General features: G+C 37.6%; 2 protein-coding genes across 5 annotated transcripts; both read right to left on the bottom strand.

Annotated features, from left to right (window-relative positions):
• Positions 1-1,164: 1,164 nt before the first annotated feature.
• On the bottom strand, positions 1,165-9,605 carry LOC132600771 (probable ubiquitin-like-specific protease 2B). 3 transcript variants are annotated; one of them, XM_060314143.1, is made up of 9 exons: positions 9,356-9,605; positions 7,368-7,513; positions 7,054-7,234; positions 6,177-6,344; positions 5,958-6,086; positions 5,790-5,871; positions 5,600-5,713; positions 3,954-4,089; positions 1,165-1,726 (listed from the first exon to the last, which is right to left on the bottom strand). In XM_060314143.1, exons 2-9 carry the CDS (start codon positions 7,402-7,404, stop codon positions 1,377-1,379), a joined length of 1,197 nt encoding a protein of 398 aa, XP_060170126.1. In that variant the 5' UTR covers positions 7,405-7,513; positions 9,356-9,605; the 3' UTR covers positions 1,165-1,376. The 3 variants fall into 3 exon arrangements, with proteins under 3 accessions (XP_060170126.1, XP_060170127.1, XP_060170125.1); XM_060314144.1 differs by having other exon boundaries at positions 7,383-7,513; positions 9,356-9,604; XM_060314142.1 differs by lacking the exon at positions 7,368-7,513 and having other exon boundaries at positions 9,356-9,604.
• Positions 9,606-13,863: 4,258 nt separating this feature from the next.
• Positions 13,864-21,385, bottom strand: LOC132600769 (probable ubiquitin-like-specific protease 2B). 2 transcript variants are annotated; one of them, XM_060314140.1, is made up of 8 exons: positions 21,092-21,385; positions 17,758-17,823; positions 16,072-16,261; positions 15,152-15,319; positions 14,941-15,072; positions 14,772-14,853; positions 14,582-14,695; positions 13,864-14,169 (listed from the first exon to the last, which is right to left on the bottom strand). In XM_060314140.1, exons 1-8 carry the CDS (start codon positions 21,126-21,128, stop codon positions 13,963-13,965), a joined length of 996 nt encoding a protein of 331 aa, XP_060170123.1. In that variant the 5' UTR covers positions 21,129-21,385; the 3' UTR covers positions 13,864-13,962. The 2 variants fall into 2 exon arrangements, with proteins under 2 accessions (XP_060170123.1, XP_060170124.1); XM_060314141.1 differs by lacking the exon at positions 17,758-17,823 and having other exon boundaries at positions 21,092-21,343.
• Positions 21,386-22,122: the final 737 nt, after the last annotated feature.

The raw sequence follows: 22,122 nt of genomic DNA, 5'->3' as shown, positions 1-22,122 counted from the left end.
GACTTCCGCGTAGAATAAGTGTGTACTTGGTTGTGCACTATATTCTACTCTACCAGTAAATCTGCCTTTAATTAATTAGCTTTGTGTGTCTTTAGTTTGATCAAAATCTTCTTGTTTTAGGTCTCATTTGTTTTCATTAAGATTAAGACGTCTGAATCTGAATGCACACCTGAATCATTAAGATATTGTCTTTAGGTCTGAACACTGAATGATTAAAACTGTTTGTTTTTCAATATCTGAATGTGCATAATGTGTTTATTTAAACATAATAAATATACAATTCAAATTAAAAAAATAACTAAATAGTAGAAAATAAATACAAATTTAATAAAAAAAAATATTATTTAATAAAAAAATGAAACATTTATGTTCACTAGTAATGGTGGAGATATTTTGTAATCGTGGTGGGTTGTGAGTGGGAGTGGAGGGGTGAGTGGGTGGTGGGTGTTTGGGGTGAGGGGTGGGAGGTAGTGGGGGTAGGGTTGGTGGTGGGGTTGGCGGGGAGTGGGGGTGGGGTTGGTGGTGGGAGGTGCGGGGTAGTGGGGAGTGAGGGTGGGTGGTGTGGGGTAGGGGTTGATAGAGGGGTTGGTGGAGAATGGGGGTGGGGTTGGTGGTGGGAAGTGGGGAGTGAGTGGGGGTGGGTGGTATGGGGTAAGGGTTGGTGGTGGGGAGTGGGGGTGGGTGGTGTGAGGCAGAATTAGGGTTAGTGGTAGGGTAGGGGTGGTGGGGAGTGGGGGTTGGAATGGAGGGAGGGTGGTGGTGGTGGGGTGGGGTTGAGGTAGATGCGTGGGGTTGGAGTGGAGAGGGGGTGGGGGTGGGATTGACGTGGAGGGGTGGGGTTGAGTTGGAAGGGTAGGGTTACGTTTGGTGATTAAAAAGTTTCATACAAAAATACCTCTTAATAATATTAAGACTTGGTTCAAGATATTAATGATTAAGACCTATTAAGACCCAATAAGTGCTTAGATCTTAATGCAAACAAATGCACTTAATGACTTAAGGTCTGAACCATTCAGATTCAGACCTCCAATAAGTGTAAAAAAATGAGGCCTTAGCTTGTATATATTGTACTAGCCTTCAAATTATTAAATAAAATCACAAGGTTTTGGTATTTCTTATAATTGCACTTTGCTTGCTTTCATACATAACGTAGTAATTCATCCAGAGGTGAATTCAGAATTTAAAATTTATGAACAATAACTAGATTTGAGATGGATTGTTTATACATATGGAGTAGATTTCTTCATACAAATACTTGATTTAGGTCAGATTGTGTCAAAACCCGTAACTTCAACAGTAGATCCGTCCCTCCCTGACTCTTTGCCAGAGAAAAATGGCAAAATCTGGTCCCTCATGTCTAGATGTTGGTCTAAATTCTAAAATAGTCCTAAGTTAAACTTCAATTGCAACCAAGTCAAGCGTCTCTCAGTATTAAGAGCGATAAAAGTTTCTCTGGCATTTGGATTCTCAAATAAATTCAATGCAAAAAGGTACATACTTTGATCAACACCTTGCATTGCATCTAATACTTTTAAGCATTTGCTTATAGCAAAGCGCTCTTCATTCCTCATAATGGCAGCTGCCCTCATCTTTGAAGCGGCTGCAAATTCCAACATTGCATCAACAATAGCATCACCAGTTGCCTTGCGACTTCTCTTGCAACGACCCGAATTTAGTGTTGGTGTTTGATGCTTACTCTGTCCATCTAACATGTTTAAGTCCTCTCCTGTAAAGATACACAGCAGAGAGAATTATGAAAGCTTCTTTTTATTCACGATGTGCAAAGCACATTATATAGAGATGGGCCAACAATACTCCTATATTGTAGGAGTATTCCTAATGGACTGTAAATAACAGACGATAATACTAATCCTATGAGCTGTAGATAACTAACTATTAATACAAGTCTGCACAATTAAAGGAAACGTAGCAGCAGTACAACAGACTATGCAAAGTTGCAAGGAGTTGAGGGTTATGAGTCGATATCCAGAGCCTGAAAAGCATCCTCATCCACCAAAACGGGATTAGCAGACATGGCGAAATGTCTTTGCATTACCAGATTTCTACCTCCTACACTGCGAAGAAAGATATAAACATCTAAAGCCTAAAATTCTATGCATATGTACAAGTTACCAACAGTGTTTTAAAAGGCCTTCTCTGGGCGAGTTCCGGGGAAGGGCGACTAAAAATGCTCAAGGCGTTAAATCCAAGTAGATTATTTTTTTTTTTTTTGAAGTCATCTAAGCTTACGAACTCATCCGAGTAGTCGAGATACACTTATGAAATTTTTTGCGTACACTACTGAACAAGAAACACACAGAAGAAGTAAAACTCAGTCAACAAAAATGACATTCAGGTACAGGAGAATTGCAACTATATTCAATATAAGTGGCCTATTATTTTCTCCCAATAGTTATTCTGAGTTGGCCATGCATTTCAAATATCCTCAGCATGAAAACTAAATCCACTTTGACATGTACAGCCACAGTGCAAAAACTTGTTTTAATACACAAGATGAAAGTAAAATCATAAAAAAAGGGGCCAAAATTACCTTCGAACTATTCGAAATAGACCACATATACCCTCCGTTTGGTTTTGTTACCAGAAATACCCTTGCCATTACTCGAAGGGACCACAAATGCCCCTCATTTTCACGGACAGCCTTGGATACTGACGGGGCAGTCCCATGTGGAAAAAAATGTCCGCATGGACATCCACCTAGGCAGTCCAACCCGGCAAAAAAACCTCCCCTTCAAATCATGCTTTCTTCTCCCACTTAGAATCCTAATTTCAGATTTCTTGTTCTACCATTTCTTAATTCATATCACAAATCACTCATTTCACTGCAAACCAAGCGATTCTTGAAGCTTTTACAAATTGCAATAAAGTCCATGTCGTTATTTCAGTTCAACCAGCATTTAGGCTCACCAGAATTGGCCCTCCACAGGCAGATAACACTGATGCTTGTGGAGGTGTCGACCGAGTCAAACGGCACGACACTGAGTCAGTCATCTGGGTTCAATTCAGTTCATCTTAACCCAGTAGAATGAATAAAATAGCAAAACCTAAGAAAATGGAGAAATCACAGGAAGAAGCAAGGGAGATGCAAAAATGGTGTATCGGAGAAAATTTTTTGGAAAATTTTGCAAGCCTGAAATCTGCACACCATACGATAAACTCAGTTTCAATACTTGGCTCATTATGCACTTCGAAAACCAAATTCAAAACTCTGTAAGCAACATTTCTAAATCAAAACAAAACCCATTTCATGGAGAATGACCTCAGATTAGAAATTTCAACCAAATAAGACGGCTAAAAAAGCAAAACCCAAGAAAATGAACAATTTTTTTTTTAAAAAGAATTGTGACCGGAGCATCACCGCCGACGGCCGGAAGTGCGAAATCAGGGGTAAATTCCTCACCCCTTTAATTAGAAGATGGGTGGTCGGGTGGGTCGGGTTATTATCCTAGGTGGATGGCAATGTGGACATTTTTTTCCACGTGGGACTGCCCCGTCAGAATCCAAGGCTGTCCGTGAAATGAGGGACATTTGTGGTCCCAAAACTAAACGGAGGATATATGTGGTCTATTTCGAATAGTTCGAGGGTAATTTTGGCCCTTTTCCGTAAAAAAAATTGTCACACTAAAGTAACTGAATTTTACCCACTGAACATGCAGGATAACACCCAAGGTGGCATGACGTAAGAAACTAACCTAACATAAGCATCAGTATCTGATTCCACGGCTCGAACCCGTGACATATAGATCAACTGAGACAACATTACCGTTGTCCCAAGGCTCCCCTCCGTTAAGCACTCAACAAAAAGAAAGAGAATGTATATAGAACAAACGAGACAACCTTAAATATCCCAATGAGCTATAGTTACCTGTCCTTCCAACCTATTGTTATAACAAAAATGACCTATTTGCCCCTCTTGTTTTCCTTTTCTATACCTTTCAATATAACATCCTCAGAACCTGAGAAGCTTCCATCAGAAAATGATGACTCCTCAGAAGAATCCTTGGTCTGAGTCTGCAGTTTTTGCCAAAAGCTTTCTAGCTGGTCCAGAGTAAACCAGTCTTCCTTCATCTATAAAAGCAGAAAAGAAATATGAGGATTTCTTGATGTGAAGATTGTTGAAGTGCGTGACCATCTCGTCTAAAAGTTTAAGACGTTAGAGAAGGGATGCTTTTATTTATGTAAGGAAAAAGGGTCAGAGTTGCCCTTAAACTTTGCGTTATAGAACACATTTATCCTTCGTTAAAAGTTGGGGCCATTCATACATGAAATGTCATATAAATGCCCTTATTGGCTAATGGCTCTCAGTTAAAGATTAATTCAAGTTTAATTACCTTATTAGCAACAGATTCATGACACGAGGTCCAAATTAAAACCTTCCATCCTCCAAATCCTACTGTTTAAACAGTCATCTTTTTCCCAATCAGCTAGAATTTTTCTTCAAGCTCAAAAGCCACCATGGAGGCTGCTACTCTATTGTACCACTTCATTAATTTCTTCACATTAGCCACTCCCCCAGAAGCTATTCCGCAAACTTTGGCCTTGTACATGTAGGAGAAACACTTCCTGAAACTTCACTCTCGACCTCTCTTGAATCACCTTCTCAACTTTCTTTATTGCAATTTGATTATGAAAAAAGTTCCACTCACTAATTTCAGTCAGAGCTATCCATAGATGATAAAATTGTCTAGAATGGGATTCAAAGAGAAATATGCAGTATTTTATCTCAGATTACTAGGAATTTGGTGATTTTCAATCAGCTACAGTGTTATTCTTTGTGGGGTTTGCAAGAACTATTTGTACTGGAATTTTTTCTTTGGAGAATTTACGTATTTAGGAGGAAACCCATGTGAAATTCTTGAAGTTTTCAGCGAGTTGCATAGTAAAGGAGTGAACTTTAATAATGAAATCCTAGCTTTTGTTTTGAAAATCTGTTCAAAGTCAAGAGATAAGTGTTTTGATTTAGAGGGCTGGTAAAATAATAAGGGAACAGAGTGTTTTAATTTGAGCCACATGTCATAATTCTGTGCTAATAAGGTTAATTAAGTCTGAATTAATCTTCAACTGAGAGCCGTTAGCCAATATGGGCTTTTATAAGACATTTCGGTATAAATGACCCTACTTTAACGGGAAGGGTGTAAACAGCCCCAGCTTTTAACAGAGAGTAAAAATGTTCTATAACGCATAGTTTTTTTTTTTTTTTTTGAGAATGGTAACAATTCTACAACGCATAGTTTGAGGGCAATTTCCTTTATTTCATTATGTCTTCAACACACCCACTCACGTGCAGGCTTAATTTTTTTTCATGAGCCAAATACGTGGAAATTCTTTTTGATCATGGATGACCGCGAGACTTAAACTCAGGCCTGCTGCCTGCTCAGATGCCATGCTGAAATGTTTTTTTCTTTCTGTTTTATACCAATATAAAAAAGTTTAAAAGTTTCAGCTTTTAAACTTTTAACAAATGTTGAAGTGTGTGACCATCTTGTCTAAAAGTTTAAGCTGTGTTAGAGAGGGGACACTTATTTATTTAATTATGTCTTCAACAAAGATGATGGAAATAGTTTGACAAAGTACTCACAAAGTAAGGGTAGCCTTCTGAAATGCTAAAAGTTTCTGGAGCGCAATCTAGGAAAAGGCTAATGTAGTAGAGAACATATTTACCGCAGTCGGTATCATTTTTTTGTTGTGGTACCTGAAACGTTCAAGTCATGCTAAATGAGAGACTATTAGTAAGTAACAGCAGAACCATGAGTGAAAAGTATCGTGACCTTAGGAACCAATAACTTGATTTTCTTAATCAGCTTCTGACTCTCTGGCCTCTCTTCAGTCTTGAATATGTCCGAAACAAATCTACAAATCGAACAAAAGAAAGCATACAAAGTAAAATAACTAGCAAAACAAAAGTCATAAGTTAGGATGTTCGTCGAGGAAATTACTTTCTTATCTCAGGTTCGAATTGCAAGTTTGCCATCTGCAACGAATCTAGCAACAACATGCAGGGAGTTGTCGATTCTGACTCTAAACTTTCACCGAGATGGCAAAAGATCAAAAGACACCAATGATTCCTGATGAATGATGACATCTCAGTCTACACAACGCAACCTCAAATGATATGTAACTTTGGCATAGCCAGATAACAAATCAGAAACACATACCAGAGAACGATGGGAACAAGAACATATTTTTTCGAGAATATGTTTTTGTCCTTAATCCACCTCAACACCTTAGGCTTGAAAGCTTTGGTTGTGTATGAGGAAAACCACATGGAGTCAAGGCACAGAAACAAACTTTTCTTATCCTCTGGTAGTTCGCTCCATATATTCCTGCATAATCCCAAAAAGTTAATGCTCAAAACAGAAAATGGAAAACGTAAAGAAATTTGCATAGTTTAGTTAGGGGTGGAAAATAAGCGGGTTGGGTCGAATTTGGGCGGGTCAAAATGGGTCAAATTATTTATTGGGTCAAGACCAACCCATCCAAAATTTGTTTCGTCCAAATGAGTTGGGTCAAACAACAGGTCACAACCCAACCAACCCAACATAATCATGTTGCACGCAATTTCATCGTACCACATTCTAACTTGTTATCTATGTGTTAAAATGGAACATTAAACTCACCCTCAAGTTTATTAAAGTGACCTTTTGCTGCACTTAAAAATATACAATTTTTGATTAATTGGCACCATGTAGGCATATATCTTGTCAGACCACTAACCACACAAATTAAGCTACAATTCCAGGAATAAAATGCAAGAAAGTGAGAGCCATTAGTAGTATAAAAGAATTTTATTTCAAACAGACAGATTATTTTTCTAATATTTTTTGCTTGTTTGGTTTGGGTACATTTTGAACCCGCGGGTTACACTACATTTACCCATTTTGACACGATTGGTTGATGGGTCTTTTTGGGTTCAACCAGTTGGGTCAACTCAACAAACGGGTCATGACTCAAACCGTAGAAACACTGAGCGGGTCGCGCGGGTTTGGGTTGATTTTTCCACCCCTAAAATTAGTACACAAACCACAAACTTACTTCAGGTAGCAGTCAAAGTTGCACGAGTTTAACTTTTCCTCTGATGTGCAGTTCCTTCTATTTGACACTCCACGGAAGCGGGAAGAACGCCGTGGCTCAACAGCTGAATCAAGTGTAGCAGCTACTTGTTTACTTTTTCTTTTCTGTGGGTTTTCCTCATCAGTTCCTTTTCGACCAAATCCTGAGGGTGACACAATTTACCATTCAACAATAAACATTACTGATTGTCTGGAGAATCTAATGAGAGCTAAAATTGTCAAAGTGCGAAGTGCCGTTTTCTAAGAGCACCATACAAATCAAAATAGAGTTGTAACTAGAATTAATTGCACCCTTTGAAGAAAGATAGTTCATTTAGTGCTTTTGAGGAGAGCCGGAATGTGAAGCAACTAGTTCTTCTATTCTTAATTAAGTACGAGGAAATCGTGCACCGGAGAAGGAATCATTTAAATGCTGGAAAGCCCTGGGGAGAAGATAACCAAGAGTTAGTTGGATATTGATTCAAATGGGTTGATTACAATTGACTCATCACCATCCAATGACTTAGAAATGTAATTTACAGGTGTAATTATACAAGTTAATAAACAGCAAACCGATATTAGCATTGAGTAATTCTGACCAAAGATCATTAGCAACTATGATGCTAAGGTTAAGAAGAACTTCATACTACCAGGCTTCACATAAAAATAATTAACGAGACAGTAGCCAAAGAGAACAAGATATGTGGCACCCAAGGGTGTGCAGGGGCGGAGCCAGCCCTTTAGCAACGGGTTCGGCGGAACCCAATAGTTTTTGTTCAAATCCTGTATTTGTGTCAAAAAATCATTTGATATGTATAAATAATATATCCAGCAAACAAAAAAGATTGTGATCCAGAACCCGCAAACTAAATATCCTGGATTTGCCACTAGATTTGGCCTAGTGGTCAATAAAGTGGGTTAAGAACCATGAGGTCTCAGGTTCAAATTCCAATCGAGGCAAAAACACTAGGGGATTTCTTCTCATCTGTCCAAGCTTTAGTGACAGAGACACCCGTAGAGACATCAAAATGTGCTTAGCCTTTGAGGCCAGCACAACCCACCCCGCTACTTACCGAATAAGTCCTAGTATCTTACACAATACTTTACTCATTTAGCTTTAAATCCTAATCATCAAGTATAGAAGTTGCATGTGCATGCTGAAAGCTGCCTAATTACTCCTTTGTGTTTTTACAATATAAGACTCAGTGTTCGATCTGCATCTCACCATGCAAGACACCCAAATGCAGAACAAGAAAGTGGGCCATTTGGCATCAGTAAGATTTCACTTTAAAACGTTAACTAAAGATCAAGAAGAATGATCAGTAAACTGAACTGAACTTATTTCAGCTATCACCCACCAAGGGCGGAGCCAGGGCGCACAAGGGTGTTCCTCCGAACTCCATTGGCTGGATAATTACACGGTATAAACAAGGTCAAAATTATTTTTTATACATATATAGTAGATGTTGAATCTCCTTGGATTCCACAAAAATCCTCACTTCAGCACTACCCTGTACTATTGGAAAAGGACCAAATATACCCTTGTTATACTTTGGGTCCAAATATATCCCTGCCGTTATACTTTGAGCACAAATATACCCCTCCACCGTTAAAGTTGTCCAAGGTGGACATCCAATCCTATGTGACACTTATGTTTGACGAGCTGGATGCCACATGGCATGCCACTTCAACACCCCTAACCCATTTAACCTCTATTCTCTATTTGTTCGTCCACCTCTAAAATTTCCTTCCCCTCCACCCCTAACGCATGTTTGTTTCCATTGTTCTTAAAATTATATTGTATAGTGTTGTTATATAATGATGAAAAAGCTCAATTTTTGTAACCACCGATTTGATGGTTTTGGCTTGGTTACTTATTTTATTTCTCCATTATACCCCCACCCCACCCTACCACTCACCACCACCCACCCCAACCCCACCAACCCCCACACTCCGCCACCCACCCCACCCCCCACCCTACCACCACTCATCACCACCCATCCCACACAACTTTATTTTATAACCCAAAAGTCACTCAACTATTGTTATTTCAACTATAAAGTTTTATTTTAAGCCAAGATTTCAAGAAATAAATAGCTACCCACTTATTAACCCGCCCCACTTGAACTGACCCGTTCAAAACTATATGGGTCAAATATATATATTTAGCAGAAACCTTTTATTTTACCCTCATTCTCCCCTAAATCATCCTCTCTTTCTCAACAAATTACCAAAAGACACATTCACTTGCATAAATACGCTAAAACAACACAAAATTTGAGTACCTGATTTAGGGAATACCACACATACTTCCTTATCCATCACCATTTTATAAGTTTTGATATCCTCCAGTGCCTTCCATTTATAACCCAAAAATTGAAAATTGTATATTTTATGGTTTGTTTCAGTGTTGTAAAGACATGATCACCATTAAGCTGGTGTTTTGTTCCTCCACAAGTTATAATAAAGTCGGGTAAATGGTCAATTTTATCCCTAAGCTGTACCCAATAGCACTGCTTTAAAAGGCGGACCATTTTACTTTGCAGGGGACGAGTCATGGATCTTTAAATTTTTTAATGTATAATGTAGTAACTGAAAATACTCATATTAATTGATGTTTAATGTTAGGTTTTGAAAATTAATTTAGGGAATAAGTAATTACTCCCTTCATTTCAAAATGGTGTTTTTATCTTTTTATTTTATTTCAAAATAAATGATGTTTCACAGGATCAAGAAAGCGCTATATTTTTATTTCAATTTTGCCATTATTTAATAAATGTAGTTTCACATGGTCAAGAAATCATTATTCACATGGTCAAGAAATCATTAAAAATCTACTTCTTTTTCAAGACATTTGATTAAGGATAAATTAGTAAAAATAATTTTCACTTTATAGGAGTGAATAAGTTTGTGTGCTTAAGCTAAAAATTTCACTTATTATGAAACTGATGGAGTAATGCTAAGGGAAAAACATGGAAAACAACAAATGGTTTTCTGTTGACATATTAAAAGTGACAAGTACAAGTGTAAATATATTTTTAGTATAGTGGATAAGTAAAACGGAGGAAGTACAAATTTGTTATCCATTAATAATACAAATTTGTTATCTATTAATAATTGGTGGTATGTGTCGTTCCTGTTACCAAAGGCGGGTGGTGAGCACCCCCACGTGTCTCGCAGGAAAATCGTAATTATTTTAAGAGTTAATGCTAAAATATACACTTAAACAATTTTTTTTTTTTTTTTTTGCGAGTTGCGTATATAAATTATTCATTGTTTCATTTACGTACCTAAACTAGCTCTCTTTTCCGAGTGCAGAGAAGTACAAAAGTTAATTACTTATTTTTTTTTTTAATACAAATAAATTGGAGCCATCAGATTGATTATGATGATGTGGCATGATATTGAATAGCCATTGAACAATACTACCAAATAGTACTGGACTGGATCCCAACCCTGTCAAGAGGTTGGTCTGAAGTAGTCTGTTCAAATACACACTTGTGCTGTTTTAGTCCTTGATGTGCAAGAAAATCGAATACTTTCGATGAAAAAAAAAAATAATAACCAATAACTGACAACTCAAAGCTTTGTTAATTCTTTTTCTTTAAAATTCTACATTTTTTTGCGCGGATTGCCCTTCTTTTGGGGTGGTCTTTAAAATTTGTCCATTTTTTTGCACGGATTGCCCTTCTTTTGGGGTGGTCTTTAAATTTTGCCCCTCATATTTGTGTTCTTTAAGTTTTGCCCTTCGCTTGGATACCTGAGGTTCTAGGTTCGAATCCCCGCTCAGGCATAAAATAAAAAAATAATTTCGCAAGGCAGGGCTGAGGGGAGTGTATGCCGGATCCGGCATACAATCCTTAAGGAAAAACTAAAGTTATACCGGAGGGGGCAGACTTTGCTTTGAAACATATATTTTATTTTTTTACTTTTCAAGGCAAACTTTTAATTATGCCTTAAGGAAAAGTTCCGCCTTATGGGGCATACTTTTAGTTATGCCTTAACTAAAAATGTGCCCCATAAAATATAACTAAAAGTATGCCCTATAAGGCGGAACTTTTCATTAAGGCAACACTAAAAGTTTGCCTTAAGGAAAAAATCTGCCTTATGAGGCATACTTTTGGTTATGCCTTAATTAAAAGTCTGTCCCATAAGGCATAGTTCCTTATGGAAAAGTTTTGCCCCACAAGGCATAACTAAAACTATGCCTTGAGGAAAAGTTATGCCCCCTCCGACATAACTTTAGTTTTTCCTTAAGGACTTTATGCCGGATCCGGGATACAATCCTTAAGGAAAAACTAAAGTTATGCCGGAGGGGGCAGACTTTGCTTTGAGACATATATTTATTTATTTTTACTTTTCAAGGCAAACTTTTAATTATGCCTTAAGGAAAAGTTCCGCCTTATGGGGCATACTTTTAGTTATGCCTTAACTAAAAGTGTGCCCCATAAAATATAACTAAAAGTATGCCCCATAAGGCATAGTTCCTTATGGAAAAGTTTTGCCTCATAAGGCATAATTAAAACTATGCCTTGAGGAAAAGTTATGCCCCTCCGGCATAACTTTAGTTTTTCCTTAAGGACTTTATGTCGAATCCGGCATACAATCCTTAAGGAAAAACTAAAGTTATGCCGGAGGGGGTAGACTTTGCTTTGAGACATATATTTTATTTTTTTTACTTTTCAAGGCAAACTTTTAATTATGCCTTAAGGAAAAGTTCCGCCTTATGGGGCATACTTTTAGTTATGCCTTAACTAAAAGTGTGCCCCATAAAATATAACTAAAAGTATGCCCCATAAGGCGGAACTTTTCATTAAGGCAACACTAAAAGTTTGCCTTAAGGAAAAATTTTGCCTTATGAGGCATACTTTTGGTTATGCCTTAATTAAAAGTCTGCCCCATAAGGCATAGTTCCTTATGGAAAAGTTTTGCCCCATAAGGCATAACTAAAACTATGCCTTGAGGAAAAGTTATGCCCCCTCCGGCATAATTTTAGTTTTTCCATAAGGACTTTATGCCGGATCCGGCATACACTCCCTCCAGCTCTGCCTTGCGAAATTATTTTTTTATTTTATGCCTGAGTGGGGGTTCGAACCCAGAACCTCAGGTATCCAAGCTAAGGGCAAAACTTAAAGACCACAAATATGAGGGGCAAAATTTAAAGACCACCCCAAAGGAAGGGCAATTCGCACCAAATTTGTCTCTCACATTTGTGGGCTTTAAATTTTGCCCCCATATTGTTGGTCTTTAATTTTTGTCCTTCGCGTTGCAATCTTGAGCTTCGCGCAGAAATCATGAGGTTTTGAGTTCGAACCCCCGCTCAAGCATAAATTAAAAAAAAAAATCGCAAGGCAAGGTTTGGGTCGCGTGTATGCCGGGTCCGGCATACTTATAGGCAGACGGATAAAGCGGAACTTATACTTATGCTGGGTCCGGCAAAACTTTAGTTATTCCTTAAGGAAATGTTCCGCCTTATGAAGTATATTTTTAGTTATGTCTTATAGGGCACACTTTTAGTTAAGGCATAACTAAAAGTTTGCTTTGAAAAGTAAATATATATATATATATATATATATATATTATATATACCTCAAGGCAAAGTCTGCCCCAATCAACAGACTTTTGATTAAACATAACTAAAATTCTGCCGGTGGGGGCATAGTGATTTTTAAACTCTGCCTTACAATTTTTTTTAAAATTTTTGATTGAGTAGGAGTTCGAACCTGGAACCTATGGGTTTTAACCGAAGGGCATTACAAATATAAGGGCAAAATTTAAAGACCACCCAAAAGAAGGGCAATTCTGCCCTTAATTCTATGCATATAAGTGTAAGTTACCGACAGTGTGGTGAAAGGCCTTCTCAGGTTCCGGGGAACGGCGCACTAAAAACACACGAGGCATTAATCCCAAGTGGATTAAATTTTTTGAAGTCATCTAAGCTTCGGAACTCGTCCCTGAGTAGTCTGGACAGCACTTACGAAAATTTTGCGTACACGACTGACCGAGAAACGCACTGAAGAAGCATAGATAAGGGAATGAAAATGAAATTCAGGTCCCAGAGTTTTGCAACTGCATTCAATATATCAAAGTGGCCTATTCTCCCCAGGTGATTTCCAAGAATAGCCTCGAAAATAGGTAGTGTTGAACTTTTGACCTCACTTGTCCTATGGACAAACTTCAAATTTAACAAGTTTGGCCCCATAGGCAACAATTTTAACTTCTGGACTTGACGGTTTGTCCATGAGACAAGCGGGGAAGAGGGTGTGTGTGTGTGGTGGTGGTGGTGGTGGTTTGGGGGGGGGGGTGCAAAAGTTCAAGACCACTGGTTATAATTTCCTGATTCTTCCTCCCATAGTTATTCTGAGTTGGCCATGCATGTCAAATTTGCTTATCATGAAAACTCAATCCACTTGACATATGAACAGTGCAAAAAGTTCCTTCCACAAGATGAGAGTGAAGTCATAAAAATATCTTTTGTCACAATAAAGTAACTTAACTTTACCCACTATAATAGTAAAGTCACTTAACTAACTACCATAACAGTAAAACCCTACAGAATCTATATTTCTTTTTCTTATGCACCTAACAAGAAGCAGCCCAATGCATGAAGTATCTAGCAGTCACGCAGGTTCGAAGGACGACACACACCCAAGATGGTGTGATGTTAGCAGCTAACTCTAGAGCAACCATCGATATCTAACTCCACGGCTCGAACCCGTGACATATGGATTAACGGAGACAACGTTACTGTTGTTCCAAGGCTCCTAGGCTCCTGTCCCTTAAGCACCCAATAAAAAAAAAAATGAAGAGAATGTATATAGAACGAATAAGACAATCTTAAATATCCCAATGAGCCATAGCAATAGTATCCTATTGTTATAACAAAAACAACCTATATGGCTATATTGCCCCTCTTGCTTTCCTTCTCTATACCTAAAACTATAACATCCTCAGAACCTGAGAGGCTTCCATCAGAAAATGCTGAGTCCTTCGTGTCCGCAGAACCTGGGAAGATGCCTTCAGAAGAATCCTTGATCTGAGTCTGCAGTTTTTGCCAAAAGCTCTCTAACTGCTCAGGAGTAAACCAGTCTTCCTTCATCTATAAAAGCAGAAAGAATTATGAGGATTAGAGGATTTCATGATATGAAGGTTATTGAAGTGCGTGATCATCTCGTCTAAAAGTATAGTTGTTAGAAAGGCAACGTTGTGCCCCCCGTATAAGTTGTGACCTTTATTTAATTATGTCTTCAACACGCCCCCTCACGTACAGGATTAATTCTTTTTCATGAGCCAAGCATGTGAAAATTCTTTTTAATAATGGGTGACGATGAGACTCGAACTCAGCTCCGATACCATATTGAGTTTGTTTTTTATACCAAAAAAAAAAGTTTATAAAGTATAAGCTTTTACCATCTCGTCCCAAAGTTTTAAGCTTTTAGAGAGGGGACACTTTCATTTATTTAATTATGTCTACTACAAAGATGACGGAAATAGTTTGACAAAGTACTCACAAAGTAAGGGTAGCCTTCTGAAATGCTAAAATTTTCCGGAGCACTCTCTAGGAAAAGGCTAATGTAGCACAAAACAAATCTACCGCAGTCGGTAGCATTTCTCTGCTGTGGTACCTGAAAGTTTCAAGTCATGCTAAATGAGAGACCATTAGTAAGTAACATGAGAACCATGATTGAAAAGTATCGTGACCTTAGGAACCAATAACTTGATTTTTTTAATCAGTTGCCGGCTCTCTGGTCTCTCTTCAATCTCGAATATGTCTGAAACAAATCTACAAATCAAACAAAACAAAGCATACAAGTAAAATAGCTAGCAACACAAAAATCATAAGGTGTAGTATGTTCATCGAGGAAATTACTTTCTTATCTCGGGTTCAAATCGCCAGGGGTTCGCCATCTGCAACGAATCCAGCAACAACATACAGGGAGTTGTGGATTCTGACTCTAAACTTCCGCCGAGATGGCAAAAGATCAAAAGACACCAATGACCCCTGATGAATGACATCTCAGTCTACAACACAACCTCAAACGATACACAACTTTGGCATAAACCAAATCAGAAAAACATACCAGAGAACGATGGGAACAAAAACATATTTCTTCGAGAATATGTCTTTGTTCTTAATCCACCTCAACACTGTAGGCTTGAATGTTTTGATTGTGTATGAGGAAAACCACACGGAGTCAAGGCATAAAAATGAACTTTTCTTATCGTCTGGTAGTTCCTTCCATATATTCCTATAATCCCAAAAAGTTAATGCCCAAACTAGAAACTGGAAAACATAAAAAAACTGGTCATATTTACCCCTCTACTTTGAGAAATAGTTTGAATATTCCCTCCGTTTAAGTTTTCGACTGTGAATACCCCTACCGTTATCCTTTTGCACAAATCTACCCCTCAATCTCACAGAAGGGACAGGTGGCGGACCATACACGCTAATTGTGTGGACCTGGTTCAATTAGCCATGATATCCCCAAAAAAACAATCCATTAATATTAAATGAATTAAATGGTCAAAATGGAAAAAAAATCTTACCAGATTCTTTGGAAAAAGCCAAAGCCAGGTTATTGTTGGTTTCTTTTACTATGGAATTAATGTTATATAAATTTGCATTTAATGATTTTAAGCAAAAATAAGGCATGGTTAGTACATGGATGATTAATTAATAATAATTGAGAGCTTAATGATTGCAAGATGAACTAAAATTTTAAGCTTCTCTAAGTTTTTGATAGTGCTGGTGTGAAGAAGATGAAATAAAGGAGGGGGAATGGATTTTTTTTTAGGGGTAATAATGACCAATTGACCCAGGTCTACACAAATAGTGTGCATGGTCCGCCACCTGTCCCTTCCGTTAGATTGAGCGGTAGAGTATTTACAGTCGAAAAATTAAACAGGGTATATTTAAACTATTTCTCAGCGTAGAGGGGTAAGTATGACCCTTTTCTGTAAAATTTTTTGCATAATTTAGTACACAAAACTACAAACTTACTTCACGTAGCAGTCAAACTCGCCTGAGTTTAACTTTTCCCCTGATATGCCGTTCCTTCTATTTGACAGTCCACGGAAGCGGGAAGAACGCCGTGGCTCAACAGCTGAATCAATTGTCGCAGCTACTCGTTTACTTTTTCTTTTTTGACGTACATGTGGGAGTTCCTCATCAGTTCCTTTTCGACCAAATTCTGTCGTGACACAATTCACCATACAACAATAAACATTTCTGACCTTCTGGTGAATATAATGAGAGCTAAAATTGTCAAAGTGTAAAGTGTCGTTTTCTAAGAGCACCATACAAATCAAAGTAGAGTTGTAACAAGAATTAATTGCACCCTTTGAAGAAAGACAGTTCATTTATTGATTCATCACCAACCAATGACTTTAGACATGTAATTTGCAGTTGTAATTATACAAGTTAATAAACATAAACGGATACTAGAATTGTGTAATTCTGACCAACAGCTCATTAGCAACTATGACACTAAAGTTAAGGAAACAACTTCATATTACCAGGCTTCACATAAAAATAATTACCGAAACAGTAGCCCAAGAAAACAATATTTGTGGCACCAAAGGTGTGCAGGGGCAGAGCCAGTCCTTTAGCTACGGGTTCGGCAGAACCCTATAGCTTTGCTCAAATCTAGTATTTGTGTTAAAAAAATCATTTGATATGTATAAAAATATATCCAGAACTCAATAAACAAAAACATTGTGATGCAGAACCCATAAACTAAAAATCTTGTCTCCACCTCTGAGGGTGTGGCCTAGTGGTCGATGAAGTGGGTTGAGAACCGTGAGGCCTTAGGTTCAAATCCCAGCAGATTCCCATATGTCTAAGCCTTGGTGGATAGAGTTACCCGGTACCTATACTGGTGGGAAGTAGAAGGTACCCCGTGAAATTGTCGTGGGCACGTAAGTCGAGGTGCACGTAAAAAATCCTACAAAAATACATGATTTTCTATGGAAGTCACCCAATCATCTAAAAAAAAAAATAACCCCATTTGGGCACCAAAAAGAAATAAGGGAAAAGAGGTTATTTCTCAAGTGTACATAATCTTTCTCTATTTGATCAAAAGCTCTCTTATTCCTCTCTCTCCAATATGGTCCCACATCAGTGCTAAAGGGGCAACTTCACATGCCCTGCATCTCCTCCTCCGTCTTCTACGAGCCTAGCTAAATATAGTTTCTTTCACAGTTCGGCATTACCTACTCGAAAACAAACCATCTCATCAACTCCCCCCATAAGTCATAACGAAGATGCTACCCCACAATGTAAGATTAAGCGTTCAACTATTGCTCAAAAACAACAACCTAGTTAAAAGTTCGGGTGATAATGTCTGATATTCCAATGCAAGTGAACACAGCCAAAAAAACGTATAGGAGTAATACAAATATATTCAGTAATAATATGCAATGTTTAACATGGAAAGGGTCTTCAAAACTTAAAATAATGATCTATAAATTAATTAGGAAGAAGGTTAAGGTCCGAAGGCAGACAACATTCAAACATGAGTAAGCAGAGGCGGAGCCAGGATTCAAAGTTTACGCATTTTGAACTAGCCACCGGATCCATGCTCGTTTTAGTTACTGGGTTCACAAGTGAATATTTATATATTTAATAGATTTTATAATCCAAATACAACATCTAAGCAAAAGTTATTGGGTTCGTCTGATTCCATACCTAATATTGTAACTCCGCCTCTGGGAGCAAGGACAGTCTGGTAAGCATGTGCATGCTGAAAGCCACCTAATTATGCATTACAGTATAAGACACGATGTTCAATTTGCATCTCACCACGCAAGACACTCAAATGAAGAAAAGAGTAAGCGGCCCATTTGACATCAGTAGGATTTGACTCGAACATTTCAAGTCAAGAGGAAGAGGAAAGAACCCAAAGAAATATGAGTAAAAAAGATTTTCAGCCAAGCAATTTCTTAGAGAGGACCACTAGTAGATGAATTTAGAAAGCTGATAGTAGATAATTCAGAAACTATAGAAGGTAAAATAATTTTCTTCAGAGGGACAAAAGGCTTTAGTTTTCACCTTCATCAAATGGAAAAGAAACCACTTATAGCTTCACGGCGCTCATGGTCCAAAATTGTACTTCTACTATTTGTTATTGGAAAGTTATCCACTTGGCCATGACATTTGATCTTCTATCCAAGAATCTTGAGAACTCATAGCATGCAAAATCTGTTTTATGCAGTCCAATCATAGCTCTCCAAGAACATAGACACTCTGTGGTTCCTTTTAATTCCAGTCATGGGTTTAAAATTATAGCATAGGAGTTGATTTGAATACATACTTAAGTGACAAACTAAAGCACACTACTGCTTTCTCTTTATGGATTGTGGGCGTGTCTGTTGGGGACGGGGACCCCAATTTCCTCTTAAAAGTCTGAACTTCATACTAGCACTAAAAAAGGGATCTAACATATACTGGCTAACTTGCACGCACCTAAACTAATTCCACGGGGTTCCTAGTACATCCAACCAGCACAGATACTTGGTAACTCTGTTCAACAATGCTTGGACAGATGGAAAAAAAAAATCACATAGTGATTTTGCCTCCATTATGATTTGAATATAACCATTTATACATTATTAGCAGCAGTTTCCTATGAATGTCACAACACTAAACAAGAGAAATCAAAAAGATTTTCGCTTTAAAGGTTAACTAAAAATCATGAGGAATAATCAGTAAACTAAACTTATTCCAACTATACCCAATACCATTTCAATGATCTCCCCAAGATTCCTAATTACTCATAACAGAATAATGGATTGCAACAACCACAGCCCGGAGGCTCACAAAAAGGGGTAATTTTACAGTGATACCTAGATAATAAAAAGCACCATGATACACTCACTAGAATGAAGTCTACTTTTGTAACGTCAGGAAGTCTACTTGTGTAATGTCAGGCTGAAAAAAGGGGGACAACACTAGAGGGTCAGGAACTTTCACTGCAGCTGAAGAAGCTCACACCTTTCATCAAACTAACCTGTACCACACCAATAGAACAAGGCTCTGCAGCAGGTCTACAAGCAAGGTAAGTAAGTTCATTAGCAGCTGGCTCCAAACCAAAGGACCTAACGGACTAATTCTTTATCTAGGATTCTCGTTGCTTAGGAAAGAAGCCCAGGTTTACTTTTTGCAAAAGGGAAAATGGCTTTCCGTTAGAGAGTAATCGGGAGAAATTTTCAGTTGGGAGCCATTCTTTTGCAGCCAGTACGGTACGCAAGACTATAATCCTCTTTCTAAGAGTCCTCAATCCTAGGGTCCTCGTAGTCCGTTAGAAAGAAGCGGAACCGAACCGAGTTCCGACTCTTTTGTTTGAAATGAAACAAATAAGATCCTCTATCAGCTATACATCCTCCTTGCATTTCTGATGGAAAGAGATTCCCGCAGGCGGGGTTCTGCGCAGGGCCATTACACATATTCCCCGGTTAGCTACAAGCATAAACAGCTTTAATAAATTACTTAGAATGATCGCAGAAACTATTAGCAAGCTTGCGCAAACATGGGAATTGAGGCTTTCTGCGAATGTAGAACAGAGAATCATACAAGTTTAACTTCACAAACTTAACCAAAAAGGTAAAAGATAACACGAACCTTCTCAGTTCTCAAAGATTTCTAGTCATAAATAAACAGAAAAGAAAATATAGCAACAGAAGTTCCAAACACAACCCAGAGGGAGAAAATATTTAAGCACTCTAAAACAATGCCCAGATAATAAAAGTACCAAAACACTCACTCACTTGCATAAATAAGGTCAAATTATTTTATGTACATATAGTAGGTTTTAAATTCTCTTTCTTCATGTTAACTTTCTTTATATTTTGAATCCCCTGAGCGAATTCTCCCACTGCTCACATTCACACAGTCATAGAAACAGAGAATAGTAAAAGTTTAACTTCACAAAGTTAACTAAAGAAGAAAATACAACAACAACATACCCAGTGTAATCCCGCAAGTGGGGTCTGGGGAGGGTAGGATGTATGCCTATTCGATAACACAAGCTGAACGGCTGCACTTTAATTTACCCTTTATTCTAATAACGACTTTGTCATTTCCTTCAATATATTTTTTTTTTTTTGCAGGGAATTAATCATCTTATATAGTACAACAACAACAACATACCCAGTGTAATCCCACTCCCACAAGTGAGATCTGGGGAGTGTAGGATGTACGCCTATTCGGTAACACAAGCCGAACGGCTGCACTTTAACGGTTTAACCTTACCCTCCATTCTAACGACTACTTTGTCATTTCCTTCAATAAAATTCTTTTATGTAGGAAATTCAACATCTAAATAACAACAACAACATACCCAGTGTAATCCCACAATTGGGATCTGGGGAGGGTAGGACGTACGCCTATTCAACAACACAGCCGAACGGCTGCACTTTAACCTTACCCTCCATTCTAACGACTACTTTGTCGTTTTCCTTCAATAAAATTCTTTTATGTAGGGAATTCAACATCTACATAACAACAACAACATACCCAGTGTAATCCCGGGGTTTGAGAAGGGTAGGATGTATGCCGATTCAACAACACAGCCGAACGGCTTCACTTTAACCTTACCCTCCATTCTAACGACTACTGTCATTTCCTTCAATAAAATTCTTTTATGTAGGGAATTCAACATCTTATATACATAACAACAACAACAACAATAACATACCCAGTGTAATCCCAAAAGTGGGATCTGGGGAGAGTCGGATGTGCGCAGACCTTACCCCTACCTTTGTGAGGTAAAGAGGTTGTTTCTGATAGACCCTCGGCTCAAAGACGCAGTACCAACAACAGGTTAAAGGGAAAAATATATCAGCAACAAATTGGCAAGATAAACAAAACCAATAAAAAAACAGGTAACAAATAGAAAAGCAAAATCAAGAAACAGAAGTTCCAAAAAAAAAAAAAAAAAAACTCCATTTATAACCCAAAGATTGTACCAAAAAAACTCATTCACTTGCATAAATAAGCTAAAATAAAGCAAAAATTTAAGTACCTGATATAGGGGAAATGACACATAGTTCCTTCTCCATCACTATTTTTGTGCGCCTATAAGTTTTGACCCTCCATTTATAACCCAAAGATTCTAATTTGTATAAACCAAAGATTGCGAAAATCCACAAAAAAAATTGTCTTTTTGTAAGTTAGAAGCAATTTTCATATTTGTTTCACTGTTTTATCGGCATGATCGTCATAATCTCTTTTTGTATTTTTGTATTGCTATATCATAAAGGTGGTGTTTGGTTTCTCCACAAGTTATATAATGTTGGGATAAATGGACAAATTTACCCCTCAGCGAGGTGAATTAGTGTAGAAAAAATTAGTGATAATGCATAATTACCCTCCTGAACTTATAACTTATTATCAAGAACAAACTCTAGCTTTGCGGGGTCGTATTATCCCTCTAAACAACTTTGAATCGGTATTATTACTTCCTTTTTCATCTAACTTCAATTAAAAAAAAATAAAGGTGTTGACCATGTATACTTATTCTTTCTTTTATCTTTTTCTCTTTTGACTTCACCATAAATATTCCCTCCTATTTTATACGAAAGTGTTTGACTAGCCACAAAATTTAAAAAATAAAAGAATTTTTTTTAAACTTGTGATTTAAAACAAATCATAAAAATTTGTGTGGCTAAAAATCATTTTATTAAGGGTAAAAAGGTATTGAATTCTAACTAAATAAAGAAAGGTGTCATTCTTTTTTAAATGATTAAAAAAGAAAGAGTGTCACATAAATTAAGACCGAGTGAGTAACTCCACAACCCCCCCCCCCCCTTCCGGTCTCCTTTTCATGTAACTTCACCATAAATGAAAAAGCTAGATGCTGCCTCCATTCTTGAATTCCTAAAATTCAATCTAGAGCCTGTTTGGAAAGCCACTCAAGTAATTGGAATTTGGTGTAATTATATAGTTTGACTGATTTGTTTGACCAAATAATTACACAATTAGGTGAGAATTTAGTGTAATTGAGAGGGTGTAATTACACTCTTCAATTCTCAAGGAGGGGTTGAGAATTGGGTG

The sequence above is a fragment of the Lycium barbarum genome, chromosome 6 (assembly GCF_019175385.1).
Source record: "Lycium barbarum isolate Lr01 chromosome 6, ASM1917538v2, whole genome shotgun sequence".
NCBI lineage: Eukaryota > Viridiplantae > Streptophyta > Magnoliopsida > Solanales > Solanaceae > Lycium > Lycium barbarum.
Note: the sequence above shows the minus strand (reverse complement) of the source record. Positions and strands in the feature narration are given on the sequence as shown.